Source organism: Salvelinus sp. IW2-2015, linkage group LG23 (genome assembly GCF_002910315.2).
Source record: "Salvelinus sp. IW2-2015 linkage group LG23, ASM291031v2, whole genome shotgun sequence".
Lineage (NCBI taxonomy): Eukaryota > Metazoa > Chordata > Actinopteri > Salmoniformes > Salmonidae > Salvelinus > Salvelinus sp. IW2-2015.
In genome coordinates, this window is record NC_036863.1 from 49,190,319 (window position 1) to 49,205,770 (window position 15,452).

Genomic DNA, 15,452 nt, shown 5'->3' on the forward strand with positions numbered 1-15,452 from the left:
CTTTAGCTCTCTAAAATAATTCAAAAGCATTATGGTCATTTCTAGAATACAGTCTGTCTGTATCAGAGTCATACAGATGGAGTTAAAGGATTTGACATGGTAAATAAATATTTTCTTTACAGTAGCAACATTGCAAGCCCTTAATAATATACTTTTACATAGATGTTCATTTGGCATGGTGCAAAAATGCATAGTCACTGGTGATGCCATATAGGTTTTCAGCCCATATCACCTTGAATAGCAGCATTTGGCATGTATGTTACCGTTCAAATTAAATTCAGTTGTGTAATGTCTGTACATGTAACAACCCTATTGTCATTCTGCTTTCACACAGCAGGTTATGGGTGCATTTTCAGATGGGTTAAGTTTAGTAATCTTCTTGGGATCTGCATGTTTCCACAGGCCACCATAGAGATTATGATCACACTTGCTGAATTCAAGTATTTGTGGCTTGAAAGCACACCAAAATGCACTTAAGAAGAACTTAGTTTATGAACACCCAGTGCACAGTATTTAGACTTGGTTGTGGTAAAGCACAATCATCACTAATGTCAGAGTTGTCTAAATAATCATTTCTGTCCTGTATTAGGATCACCATCATGATGCAGCTGAAGTGTAAACTACAAGAATCAATGGATCTCTCACTGAAGACCCCCAACAGCTCGTTCCTCCCAGGTAAATGAAATGGACCAAATGCTTGAGCTATTCCAATATAGTTTAAATCAAGTCAAGTACTCGTCAGAACAAGTCTGGAAACCATGTCCACTTTATCTTGAGCTSCATTTAGCTCGTGTCATAAGTAAATGTTTTCAAGTTATACATTACTCACGTTACTTTCAATCTTGTTGTTTGTAAACAATTGAGTAATAAACATTTATATTTTGGGTTATAATAAAGTAAGACAAGAACACAAAAACATTTCAGGATTTTTGTCCATGGCAGTCTAAAATGACTAAAGAAACCTCAATATTGGATGACAGCTAGAAAGCTTTTTACTTAAAGGAGAAGTTGAGGATTTTACAACTTGATGTTAGTGTGACCTGGTGAGATTGGACCCAGGTGCAGAGAAGAGACCAGTCGAGGAATCAGTGCTTACGGATAATCATAAATTCTTTACTGAGAAACGGTAACTGAAGGACCACAGTAACACTGGAAAAACAACAAACACCATCTCAAACTCACTCAGGAGACAAATGTACATGGTAAACAATTCAAGCTTCTGCAAAGGAAACCAGAAAACACACCTCTTTTAACAGGGAACTCATAATGAGTAGTAGGACACACCGGAGTGTCATTAATGTTTCTAGGATGGTCTCTGCTGCCCTCTGGTGACAGGTGGAACCATGACAGTTGGTTGCTCACCCTTAAAGTATTTGGCCAGGAGAAACTGTAATCCATGTTTGGTTTTCTTTAAACAGCCACTGCAAACTTCAGCTAACTTTAGCCACCACAAGCTAACAAACAATAGAAATGATGGGAACATTTGATCATGTGTTTTTTCTTCTTAAAATGAAATGGTCAAATCACCTTAAAGTAACATCAAACCAAATAGAGTTAATTTCAGGGGATTGGCCACTATCTAACATCAAATTATAAAAATCTTAAAAGTTGCTGCTTGTCCTGAATCCTGTGTGTTATTTTAGTGTTCCCTTTATTTTTTTGAGCAGTGTATATGTATATATGTATGTGTATATATTCATATATATATGTGGGTATGTGTATGGCAAAAAAAAAAATATATATATATATATAACCAAATACAGAGTTGATTTTTAGTTAAATTCAGGTGATTTGGCCGCTATCTAACATCAAAGTTCTAAAATCCTGAACTTCCCCTTAAAAGTTGATGCTTGTTCTGAACCCTTTCTCTTATGCAGATGATGTCACTGTGGAGTATAACAAGATGAAGATGTACTATGAGAAACTGATGGGTTCTCTAGTACAGTACACTTCACTCCAAGACTGGATTTACACACAAAAACTACCACTTTTGAATCACAGTCTGGGAATAGAAGGAAGCGTGTGCAGGTATGTTTTGTGGGAGTTGATTAACCATATTTCAACCACAATTCTGTCTGAGATTATTTGATCCCATGTACTAGAGTTGCCTGGTCTTCCTTTTTCTGTTACAGGTGTCAACAGGTGTAACACTGTTAACCCTGAGATTGTCAAAGAACTTACAACACATAACCACAAGCCTACATATAGGTAACTATTGATCACTAAAACTTTCACTGCTTTATCATGGCCTTTTCCTATGGTCATGTTTACCAAAAGAGTGCTTGACTCTTTTTATTCCCCAAAAGTTTACAGCTGTCATCTTTTCCCTTCGTCTGCCTCACAGGCTCCAATCCCCAAGGCAGGTCTTTTCCAGTGCAGTTCACTGGACTGGTGTTTCTGATGGAAGGGAAAGGAGATGTGGTTTACATGGTGACTCAATGGGACAGCAGCCCCTGGGCTCCAGGATACCAAGCAGGACCCCTATTCAGCATTGACTGTCCTGAGCAGTCTGTCCGCCAACTGCATCTCCCACACTGTATGTGTGATGGTAAGTGATGCATCACTGTATGTGTGATGGTAAGTGATGCACCCACTGTATGTGTGATGGTAAGTGTGCATTACTGTATGTGTGATGGTAGTTTGCATCACTGTATGTGTGATGGTAAGTGATGCCTCACTGTATGTGTGGATGGTAAGTGATGCTCACTGTATGTGTGATGGTAAGTGATGGCATAATGTATGTGTGATGGTAAGTGATGCCTCACTGTATGTGGTGATGGTAAGGTGATGCGTCACTGTATGTGTGATGGTACGTGATGCGTCACTGTAAATGTGTGATGGTAAGTGATGCCTCACTGTATGTGTGATGGTACGTGATGCCTCACTGTATGTGTGATGGTAAGTGATGCCTCACTGTATGTGTGATGGTAAGTGATGCATCATTTCAGTATATTGATTGTTTTAATATACAATATCAAGATTATTCTAATACAATTATAAAACAAGTATAATGGGACAATAACGGTGAATAATACATTCAATAATAATACATACTTTGGATGAGACTTACAGTAAATTAAAGCATTAATTACAGTCAATGAAAGCATTGTTCTTATTCTGCAGAGAAGGATGACAAATTGTCCGTGGCCCATGTTACTGATGGCAACATGGAGATTGTTCAGCCACTCAAGACGACTGCTACACACGTGATTGTAAACATCACACACCTCTCCCTCTTTGGCCTCGTCAGGGATGTGTTCACCTTCCTCCCGGTCCGAAGCCAGGTGCTGCTGTTCCTCCGACCACAAGGGAACAGACACCAGAAGAGCATACTGAGTGTTATGTTGTTGCCCAGAAATGTGCCACTTTGTGAGGTAATGTTTACAGTATGAAGGAATTAATTCTGCACACTGCAAGAGCTGTTTTGTAGAATGAACTTGAACGTAGACATTGTTCTAGAAGGATAAATGGTGGTAAAATGGCTCATTACAATTACTTGATTTCTCTCAGAACTGTTAGTGTGAATGTATTTGATCAGTTTACCCTGAAGTAATGCACCTTTATTCTTTGAAGGTGGAACATCAACAGAAGGGGAGTACCTTCATTCAAACCAGCTCCAACTGCACATTGACTCCTAGAGGAAAATATGGCCTCTGCTGTGAGCTGGTGGCAAATTCTACCATACAGCCAAAAGTAAGCATGGCCATCACATACTACCATACATTCCTACATGCACAGAGTTTACAAAACATTAGGAACACCTGCTCTTTTCATGACATTGACTGACCAGATGAATCTTGTTAAATCCACTTTAATCAGTATAGATGAAGGGGAGGAGACAGGTTAAATACTATTTTTTAAGCCCTGAGACAATTTAGATATGCATTGTGTATGTGGGCCATACAGAGGGAGAATGGGCAAGACAAAATATTTAAGTGCCTTTGAACGGGGTATGGTACAGAAGTTGGCTTGTGTCAAGAACTGCAAAACTGCTGTGTTTTTCAAGCTCAACAGTTTACCGTGTGTATCAAGAAGATATGGATTGTGTATATGGGCCATTCAGAGGGAGAATGGGCAAAACAAAAGATTTAAGTGCCTTTGACCGGGGTATGGTACAGAAGTTGGCTTGTGTCAAGAACTGCAAAACTGCTGGGTTTTTCAAGCTCAACAGTTTACCGTGTGTATCAAGAATGATCCACCACCCAAAGGACATCCAGCCATGATGACAAAACTGTGGGGAGTGGGGTTGTGACTCAATATTAGGAAGGTGTCCTTAATGTTTTGTACACTCAGTGTAAGTATTCCTTTGTAATGTGCTACTACTGGTTTGTGGTGTTGGGTTTGATGTGTGGTTTTTATGTGCATGTACCTGACACCATGAAGTTTCTACAGGAAAAAACATTCTATGTGCTATATGACCAGCTACAGTAATTCTAGCTCTCTGTTACTGTCTACATTTGGCTAATATTATCTTTCATTTTGTGTTTCAGAGTGGGGAGTTTGACTATGACTATAGCCCAAACTTCCACCCCACATTTCAGGTGTTTTTAGACTGTATGTCGGGTGCAGAGAACATCAGACTGAGTCTTTTAGACAGAGGAAGTAACGACCAAAGAGTGTGGGAGTGTCTAGTTCCAACAGGTTAGATCAAATGCCAGTTTGTTATGAACCTGTACACCCCTCACCCCCTACTTATTTAAACTCTATTCAACACACTGTACACCCCTCACCCCCTACTTATTTAAACTGTATTCAACACACTGTACACCCCTCACCCCCTACTTATTTAAACTCTCAACACACTGTACATCCCTCACCCCTACTTATTTAAACTGTATTCAACACACTGTACACCCCTCACCCCCTACTTATTTAAACTGTATTCAACACACTGTACACCCCTCACCTCCTACTTATTTAAACTGTATTCAACACACTGTACACCCCTACCCCCTACTTATTTAAACTGTATACAACACACTGTACACCCCTCACCCCCTACTTATTTAAACTGTATTCAACACACTGTACACCCCTCACCCCTACTTATTTAAACTGTATTCAACACACTGTACACCCCTCACTTCCTACTTATTTAAACTGTATACAACACACTGTACACCCCTCACCCCATCTTATTTAAACTGTATTCAACACACTGTACACCCCTCACCCCCTACTTATTTAAACTGTATTTAACACACAGGATAAAATAAATGTGTTTCGATTTTCTCCAGATTTCGAACCACCTCAAGTCAACCCGATCAACCCTAATCCTGGTAGGGTTTGTTTTCTCTTTCATTGTCTGTGGTTAAATGTCTGATATGGATTGTGTTTGAGTCTTGTCTTACGCAAAATAATTAATCATTGTTATTGTTATGTACATCATCAAGTGATCAGTCTTGTTAAACTTCTACTTGGTACTCATTCCGGATCCGGGAGCATCCTCATCAGTAAAAAGCTGACTAGCATAGCCTAGCATAGCGCCACAAGTAAACTATAGCATATAAATATCATGAAATCACAAGTCCAAGACACCAAATGAAAGATACACATCTTGTGAATCCAGCCATCATTTCCGATTTTTTAAATGTTTTACAGCAAAAACACAATATGTATTTCTATTAGTTAACCACAATAGCAAAAGACTCAACCGCATATTTTCACAATTTTTCTACCGCATAGGTAGCATCACAAAACCGACCAAATAGAGATATAATTAGTCACTAACCAAGAAACAACTTCATCAGATGACAGTCTTATAACATGTTATACAATAAATCTATGTTTTGTTCGAAAAATGTGCATATTTGAGTATAAAATCATAGTTTTACATTGCAGCTACAATCACAAATAGCACCGAAGCAGCCAGAATAATTACAGAGAGAAACGTGAAATACCTAAATACTCATCATAAAACATTTATGAAAAATACATGGTTACAGCAAATGAAAGATAAACATCTTGTGACTCCAGCCAATATTTCCGATTTTTTAAGTGTTTTACAGCGAAAACACAATATAGCATTATATTAGCTTACCACAATAGCCAAAAACACAACCCATTATCAGCAGCAAAAGGTAGCGATTGCAAAAAAACAGCAAAAGATATAAAATTATTCACTAACCTTGACAAACTTCATCAGATGACAGTCCTATAACATCAGGTTATACAATACACTTATGTTTTGTTCGAAAATGTGCATATTTAGAGCTGAAATCCGTGGTTATACATTGTGAAAATGTAGCAACTTTTTCCCAGAATCTCCGGATATATTTCTGACACTCACCTAATCTGACCAAATAAATCATCATAAACTTTACTAAAAAATACATGTTGGATAGCAAATGAAAGATACACTAGTTCTTAATGCAATCGCCGTGTTAGATTTTTAAAAATAACTTAACAAACAGCTTACGTTATAGCGAGACAGCGCCCCCAATAAGGGCGGAAAATTAAATAGGACTAAACATTTTCCACAGAAATACGAAATAACATCATAAATGGTTCCTACTTTTGCTGAGCTTCCATCAGAATCTTGTACAAGGAGTCCTTTGTCCAGAATAATCGTTGTTTGGTTTTAGAATGTCCTCTTCTCCTGTCGAATTAGCAACCATAGCTAGCCATGTGGCGCAAACGTGCCCAACTTCACATCACGCAAAGAAAAGAAAATTCCAAAACTCGCAATTAACGTTCAATAAACTGATACAACTCGGTTGAAAAAAACTACTTCATGATGTTTTTATCACACCTATCAAATAAAATCAGAGCCGGAGATATCTACCGTGTATACCGAAAGCTTTTCAGAAGGCAATCTGGGGTTCCTTCTCGCGCCTTCGAAGACAATGAAATTTCCAGACACGTCATTCCAAAAGCTCTTGTTCGACCTCAGATCAAGCTAGACACCCCATTTCACCTCCCACTGCCTGTTGACATCTAGTGGAAGGCGTATGAAGTGCATGTATATCCATAGATTTCAAACAAATGAATAGGAAGGCCCTGGAACAGAGCATCGATTTCAGATTTTTCACTTCCTGTCAGGAAGTTTGCTGCAAAATGAGTTCTGTTTTACTCACAGATATAATTCACGGTTTTAGAAACTTGAGAGTGTTTTCTATCCAATAGTAATAATAATATGCACATTGTACGAGCTAGAACAGAGTACGAGGCAGTTTAATTTGGGCACGATTTTTTACAAAGTGAAAACAGCGCCCCCCTATTGAGAAAGTTAATTAAGAGAGACACATTCAGGTCATCAAATATGTTTTGTTGTATTTAGTGGCTTGTTATATAGAACACAGTTGTTCTTGAGGGTTTTAGTTAATTATGGCTCTAATAATATGACCACTTTCTGACATGAATCTCAGGTGCTGAGACTGAACTGAAGCAGCTCTCGGGTGAAGCGTTTGTGGATAAGCATATGGCTGCTCTCATTCAGACGGTCACGATGGTGCTGCATGTAGCAGATGACCTGCTTGTGGAGGAGATGATCCCAGATGAATTGTACTCAAGAATCCTCATGGCTTGGCCCAGTCAGGAACAAAGGAGACTACTGTTTGATGCTGTACAAGCAGGAGGAACAAGAGTGAAATCTGCCTTCTACAAAGCTCTCCTTAACCATGAACCTCGTCTTGTCCAGGACCTGGGTAAGATCAAACTCCTCTGATCCCTTGTAGCTCAGTTGGTAGAACATGGTGCTTGCAATGACAGGATAGTGGGTTTGATTCCCAGGAGCACCTATTCGTAAAAATATATGCAGAACTATATATAGTCCCTTCGGATAAAAGCGTCTGATAAATGTCATATAATTTATTACTATTGCTATCCCACTATGAGTTCCTGAAACATGGAGGGACATTAGAACGGCCCCTGTAACTGCAAAGCTTCCCAAAATAACCATCATATTTCAAATAGACGGCCCTCACTTAGGGCTTGTACAGACAGAATACATTTTGTGGATAGAGAGTATATTGTTCCTATAGTGTGTATTCCAATAGTATGTATTTTTGTGTGTGTATTCAGTGTGTATTCCCATCGTGTGTATTCAGAGGGTGTATTCCCATAGTGTGTATTATTATGTGTGTATTCAGAGTGTGTATTATTATGTGTGTATTCAGAGTGTGTATTATTATAGTGTATTCGTATGTGTGTATTCAGTGTGTATTATTATGTGTGTATTCAGAGGGTGTATTCACATAGTGTGTATTATTATCTGTGCATTCAGAATGTGTATTATCATAGTTTATTCGTATGTGTGTATTCAGTGTCTATTATTATGTGTGTATTCAGAGGGTGTATTCACATAGTGTGTATTAGTTTCTGTGCGTTCAGAATGTGTGTTATCATAGTGTATTCATATGTGTGTATTCAGAGTGTGTATTAACCATAGTGTGTATTATTATGTGTGCATTCAGAATGTGTATTCTCATCGTGTGTATTCCCATAGTGTGCATTATTATGTGTGTATTCAGAGTGTGTATTCTCATAGTGTGTATTCTTATGTATTTTGATGGGAAGTATGTACATTTACAGTAACATTTCTAATCCCATTCTTCTAACAATGGCAGCAGCAGCTTCCCGCTGATGAATGTGATGGCCTGGGTTGGTCCTCGACCGCTGTACAAAGGGCAGCAAGTGGTCCCTCTTCCAGAGCAGGATGTCACAATACTACAGTCACTATGCTCCTAATCTGCATTGGAGTGTTGGGAGATATGACTGACAGCAGGAAGTCTATGATGATTTAAAGTTAAAGATGATATAGTCCTGTGTTTGTGCTAACATTCCACTACTTGACACTTCTTGTCATGCCAAACAGTCTGGCTGTAAGGCATGCCAAGAATCAATTAAAAATCAAAGTTTATTCATCACGTGCACAGAATACACTGTGTATGAATGTGGGTGTGCGTGAGTGTGGGTGGGTGGGAATGTGTGGAGTGGTGTGTGTAGACAGCCAGTGATTGCAGGTAGACAGTCATTGATAAGCTGTTCAGCAGTTTTAATGCTTCAGAGTTCGCCCCCAGTGATGAACTGTGCAGCCTTCACCACCCTCCGTAGAGCCTTGTGGTGGAGAGGGGTGCAGCCTTCACCACCCTCTGTAGAGCCTTGTGGTGGAGAGGGGTGCAGCCTTCAGTGCAGCCTTCATCACCCTCTGTAGAGCCTTGTGGTGGAGAGGGGTGCAGCCTTCACCACCCTCTGTAGAGCCTTGTGGTGGAGAGGGGTGCAGCTGCCGTACCAGGTGGTGATACAGCCAGTCAGTATGCAGCACAATGGTACATCTGTAGAAACAGGTACAAAGTTTTTTCAGCTGCCTGAGAAAGAACAGGCGCTGGCGTGCCTTCTTGAGAAATGCACCAAGGAGTGGCATGTTACCACAAACACACCAGATTTCTTCATGCTAGTAGTGTGTCCTAGTATTTACAATCATTTGTAACCATGTTCATTTTTAAATGTCTTTTGTCTTCGTAATTCAATTGTTTTCTTTGTAATAGGGTGGTGCATTTCCTAATTTCTCTCATTTACTTACATTAATGTAGTGAATATAAATMACTATTTTAATGTTGAAATGTTGACATTTAACACCATTCAGTTTCTACAAATGTGTTGAACCAGAAGGGTGCAGGGTCATGTTATTAATAGTCAGATTGTATGTTTCTGACTGGCTACTCTGTTCTCTGGTGGTACTGTAGCCTTCACAGGTCCATATAGAGATAGAAGGAAAATACATATCCTAGAGGAAAAACTTTAACCTTGTGATGGTCTAATTGTTTCTATTTACTAAAGTTTCCATTCTATTTCTCTGAAATGTTGCCTTACTCTACTTTTAGAACAGCAAGCCTCTGTTGAAACGGTGTAGTCAAAACATTATATGCAGTTTTGAGTTTTGTCATATATTTTTTGGTTTAAATTTGGTCTGAATTTTCATATCTTATCAAAAAGTCCTTTATTACACAGATGTTTACTAAGTTTGTCTGCTTTTGAATGGATGCATATTCTTTGAGCTACTACAGTTTAGTAATCATGTGTTGGTTTATTTTTCATTAATTCAAAGGATTGATGAGGTATTGTTTATGCTTGAATTATTGATTCATCCTTTTAAACATGTTTTTATGCAGAAATAATAGCTGGATGTGTTTCTTTCCAATTGACCATTTAACCAAAATATGTCAATGTGATGTTGTTATAACCTAATAGTTATATTTAGTCATTTTGTAATTTGTGTATTGTTGATTATTGTTATGTCCATTGCGGAGGAAAGGGGATGTTTCAAAATCATGTCCTCTTGTGGGTTTATTTCTCAATAAATAATGACTATAAATAGTTATGGTGTGGTGATTCCCTTCACATAAAAACATGGTGTGGTGTTTAGGGTGAGGGGGGTTAATGATTGTACTAAACATAATAGCTACTATATGGTCAATACCAACGTTCAACATGATTAGAATTCATTTTCAAATTACAATTATCATGGGTCTTATTACAAGAAATAGATCATGCTAAATGRATATTATCAACGTGTAACACTGCCATACTACACCACCCCAGGTTTAAACAGGAGCATAAGGAGCTCTGCCAAACACATTATACACAGGTTCTAACGATCCAGGTTGAGCTGACAATGTGGAAATGAGCAAACCATCACCAGGTAACGGTACAGTATCTATTTTCTCTGTTCTTTAGAGTTAGAAAAAGACAAGGCCCACTCAACATGTAGATTAGTGAACCAGATGGACAAACATCACCCAACGTTCATCATCAACAGAACAGTATATACTTACAACTAGAAAGGGGCAGGAGAAAGTCAGGGGGAAACTGGGCATACGATAAATTAATCTTCAAAAACTGGGTCAAAAGTAGATGTCAAATCAAAACCAACAGCTCTATTTCCTCTCATCTGCTCCTTCCTCTGGGCGGCCACACCCAGGTCTCATCACACCTGATATTGATGAACCTCATCAGCCAATGAGAAGGTTACACAACAAGCATGGGAAATAGTGCCAAGGGCTTTGTCAACCATGTTACAAATGTACAAAACAAAGCACTTTTGTTATCTAATAACACACATTTCAAAGAGAAAGCAGAAATACCACAACTACAAAATCAACCTACAGGAGGCCTTATGTATAATGTTGCTGTAACCTACAGCTTTTAAAAGCAGGTTTATATGAGCATGAATTCAAGTCATGGTTTTCACATGGTTGACCTTGGGTTAGTGTTGGCTGAGCTGGCTCAGAAAAGGCCGTCCACACAGTGTACCTCAAGCTGATAGGTTACCTTGGTTTCCATTTCATGTTTTCTCACATCGACCAATAGATAATCTAGGTCTAGCTCATTCTCTTGAAAGGCTGCTACATGGCTGTACATAATGAATGGCCTGTTTTAAGACTCTACAATAGGCTTGTGTATCAGCTACATCTCAAACACAGAGTGTCATAGAGCACGCCTCTGTCATAGCGCATGTATCTGTCATGGAGCACGTCTCTGGCATACAGCACGCCTCTGGCATAGAGCACGTCTCTGTCATAGAGCACGCCTCTGGCATAGAGCACGTCTCTGGCATACAGCACGCCTCTGGCATAGAGCACGTCTCTGGCATACAGCACGTCTCTGGCATACAGCACGCCTCTGGCATAGAGCACGCCTCTGGCATAGAGCACGCCTCTGGCATAGAGCACGTCTCTGTCATAGAGCCGCTCTGGCAACAGCACGCCTCTGGCATAGAGCACGCCTCTGGCATAGAGCACGTCTCTGGCATAGAGCACGCCTCTGGCATAGAGCACGCCTCTTGGCTAGAGCACGCCTCTGGCATAGAGCACGCTCTGGCATAGAGCACGCCTCTGGCATAGAGCACGCCTCTGGCATAGAGCACGTCTCTGGCATAGAGCACGCCTCTGTCATAGAGCATGTCTCTGGCATAGAGCACGCCTCTGGCATAGAGCACGTCTCTGTCATAGAGCACGTCTCTGTCATAGAGCACGTCTCTGGCATAGAGCACGCCTCTGTCATAGAGCATGTCTCTGGCATAGAGCACGCCTCTGGCATAGAGCATGTCTCTGTCATAGAGCACGTCTCTGTCATAGAGCACGCCTCTGGCATAGAGCACGCCTCTGGCATAGAGCACGCCTCTGGCATAGAGCACGCCTCTGCATAGAGCACGCCTCTGGCATAGAGCACGTCTCTGGCATAGAGCACGCCTCTGTCATAGAGCATGTCTCTGGCATAGAGCACGCCTCTGGCATAGAGCATGTCTCTGTCATAGAGCACGCCTCTGGCATAGAGCACGTCTCTGGCATAGAGCACGCCTCTGTCATAGAGCATGTCTCTGGCATAGAGCACGCCTCTGGCATAGAGCATGTCTCTGGCATAGAGCACGTCTCTGGCATAGAGCACGCCTCTGTCATAGAGCATGTCTCTGCATAGAGCACGCCTTGGCATAGAGCATGTCTCTGCATAGAGCACGCCTCTGCATAGAGCACGCCTCTGGCATAGAGCACGTCTCTGGTCATTAAGCACGCTCTGTCAAGAGCACGTCTCTGGCATAGAGCACGTCTCTGTCATAGGGCACGTCTCTGTCATAGAGCACGTCTCTGGCATAGAGCACGCCTCTGTCATAGAGCACGCCTCTGTCATAGAGCACGTCTCTGTCATAGAGCACGTCTCTGTCATAGAGCACGCCTCTGTCATAGAGCACGTCTCTGTCATAGAGACGTCTCTGTCATAGAGCACATCTCTGCATAGAGCACGCCTCTGTCATAGAGCATGATCGTCATAGAGCACGTCTCTGTCATAGAGCACGTCTTGGCATAGAGCACGTCTCTGTCATAGAGCACGTCTCTGTCTAGAGCATGATCTGTCATAAGCACGTCTCTGCATAGAGCACGCCTCTGTCTCTGTCATTGTGCAAAATACATAAGACAGCAGTACATCAACTGTCAACCAGATATATGCAATTGCACGAACCACACACAAAACACATTTGATCTGCAGAGACAACATTTAGATTGATCAATGGTGAGCACCATGAACCAGAGGGAGAGAGTCCTCCCAAGCCCTTCAACTGAAAACTATATTAGAAATAAATATCTTTAAATACTTTAAAAGCGTAGAAAAGTTCAGCACCATGAACCAGAGGGAGAGAGTTCTCTAAGCCCTTCAACTGAACAAAGACAAAAGCAAGGCATCACGGTGGTGTGTTGTGTGTGTGTTGTGGTGTGTGTGTTTGTGTGTGTGTGTGTGTGTGTTGTGTGTGTGTGTGTGTGTGTGTGTGTGTGTGTGTGTGTGTGTGTGTGTGTGTGTGTGTGTGTGTGTGTGTGTGTGTGTGTGTGTGTGTGTGTGTGTGTGTGTGTGTGTGGTGTGTGTGTGTGTGTGGTGTGTGTGTGTGTTGTGTGTGTCGTGAAAGTGCAATTCCGCATGTGAAACGGGCAAATGTGATCTTTACGTAACATTTGTCACGTGAAAATGCAATTCCACTGAAAACTGAAAGTCACATGTGAAAAGGTGGTGTTAACATGTGAACTTTGAAAATATGGTTTCAAATGAAATTTAATGTCAAATTTTACATTTTGTGTGGTGGTGATGACATGAAAATATATTGGGGACGACATCCATACAAGCATTACAGTTCGATTCCGCCCCCATACAATAGTGTGAAATACACATAAAAAATAGCCTAAATCTAGGCTTATTCTGATAGGCGGTAATGATGAGATTCTGGAACGCGTGTGTGGAGTTTTTATGGTTTTGGGCAAACTCAGTCTTAGTGTTTACATACTTCAGGTGCACAGCAACTGGAACTGAAAGGAAATCACTGTTTATAATTAACATCATTATTATCTGGAATTTATTTGAACTTGAGGAGGTTCTGGACATCTATTATATCTGATAATTGTAAGTCACTCTGGATAAGATTGTGTGCTAAATTACTAAAATATAAATGTCAAATGTAAATCTGATCTGGTTTATGGAACATGAACTTTGTATGGTCACTTAACATCTTCCTTTGAACTGTCTTTTGAATGAGGAGATTATCCCAGGTCTAGTCAGCCAGATCAGTTCAGGGCAGATATATAATGTTGAACGAGGAGATTATCCCAGGTCTAGTCAGTCAGATCAATTCAGGTATTATAATGTTGAATGAGGAGATTATCCCAGGTCTAGTCAGTCAGATCAGTTCAGGTATATAATGTTGAATGAGGAGATTATCCCAGGTCTAGTCAGCCAGATCAGTTCAGGGCAGATATATAATGTTGACTGAGGAGATTATCCCAGGTCTAGTCAGTCAGATCAGTTCAGGGCAGGTATATAATGTTGAACAGTCTTTTGAATGAGGAGATTATTCCAGGTCTAGTCATTCAGATCAGTTCAGGGCAGGTAATTATCATGTTGAATGAGGAGATTATCCAGGTCTAGTCAGTCAGATAAGTTCAAGGCAGATATATAATGTTGAATGAGGAGATTATCCCAGGTCTAGTCAGTCAGATCAGTTCAGGGCAGATATATAAGTTGAACAGTCTTTTGAATGAGGAGATTATCCCAGGTCTAGTCATTCAGATCAGTTCAGGCAGATATATAATGTTGAATGACGAGATTATTTCCCAGGTCTAGTCAGTCAGATCAGTTCAGGGCAGATATATAATGTTGATGAGGAGATTATCCCAGGTCTAGTCAGTCAGATCAGGTCAGGGCAGATATATAATGTTGAACGAGGAATTTATCCCAGGTCTAGTCAGTCAGATCAGTTCAGGGCAGGTATAATGTTGAATGAGGAGATTATCCCAGGTCTAGTCAGTCAGATCAGTTCAAGGCAGATATATAATGTTGAATGAGGAGATTATTCCAGGTCTAGTCAGTCAGATCAGTTCAAGGCAGATTATATAATGTTGAATGAGGAGTTAATCCCAGGTCTATTCAGTCAGATCAGTTCAGGAAGATATATAATGTTGACTGAGGAGATTATCCCAGGTCTAGTCAGTCAGATCAGTTCAGGGCAGATATATAATGTTGAACAGTCTTTTGAATGAGGAGATTATCCCAGTCTAGTCATTCAGATCAGTTCAGGGCAGATATATAATGTTGAATGAGGAGATTATCCCAGGTCTAGTCAGTCAGATCAGTTCAGTTCAGGGCAGATATATAATGTTGAACGAGGAGATTATCCCAGGTCTAGTCAGCCAGATCAGTTCAGGGCAGGTATATAATGTTGAATGAGGAGATTATCCCAGGTCTAGTCAGCCAGATCAGTTCAGGGAAGATATAAATGTTGAATGAGGAGATTATCCCAGGTCTAGTCAGCCAGATCAGTTCAGGGCAGGTTATATAATGTTGAATGAGGAGATTATCCAGGTCTAGTCAGCCAGATCAGTTCAGGAAGATATATAATGTTGAATGAGGAGATTATCCCAGGTCTAAGTGCCATCAGATCAGTTCCAGTTCGGGCCACGATATTATCAATGTTG

The 15,452-nt window shown here is 40.5% G+C and overlaps 1 protein-coding gene across 2 annotated transcripts; it reads left to right on the forward strand.

Moving 5' to 3' along the window:
- The first annotated feature begins 2,363 nt into the window (after window positions 1-2,363).
- LOC111951118 (NACHT, LRR and PYD domains-containing protein 1b allele 2) lies at window positions 2,364-10,319 on the forward strand. Of its 2 annotated transcripts, none has more exons than XM_024134538.2 (7): window positions 2,364-2,548; window positions 3,124-3,374; window positions 3,574-3,693; window positions 4,491-4,641; window positions 5,238-5,279; window positions 7,368-7,646; window positions 8,571-10,319. In XM_024134538.2, exons 1-7 carry the CDS (start codon window positions 2,401-2,403, stop codon window positions 8,582-8,584), a joined length of 1,005 nt encoding a protein of 334 aa, XP_023990306.2. In that variant the 5' UTR covers window positions 2,364-2,400; the 3' UTR covers window positions 8,585-10,319. The 2 variants fall into 2 exon arrangements, with proteins under 2 accessions (XP_023990306.2, XP_023990305.2); XM_024134537.2 differs by having other exon boundaries at window positions 2,365-2,548; window positions 8,568-10,319.
- The last annotated feature ends 5,133 nt before the right edge of the window (window positions 10,320-15,452 follow it).

Excerpts from the sequence above, each read along its gene's own strand:
- LOC111951118 (XM_024134537.2), top strand. The coding sequence starts at position 2,401 with ATGGAAGGGAAAGGAGATGTGGTTTACATGGTGACTCAATGGGACAGC. Across the intron at positions 4,642-5,237 it reads GGAGTGTCTAGTTCCAACAG|ATTTCGAACCACCTCAAGTC; the intron begins GTTAGATCAAAT and ends GATTTTCTCCAG. Across the intron at positions 5,280-7,367 it reads CCCGATCAACCCTAATCCTG|GTGCTGAGACTGAACTGAAG; the intron begins GTAGGGTTTGTT and ends CATGAATCTCAG.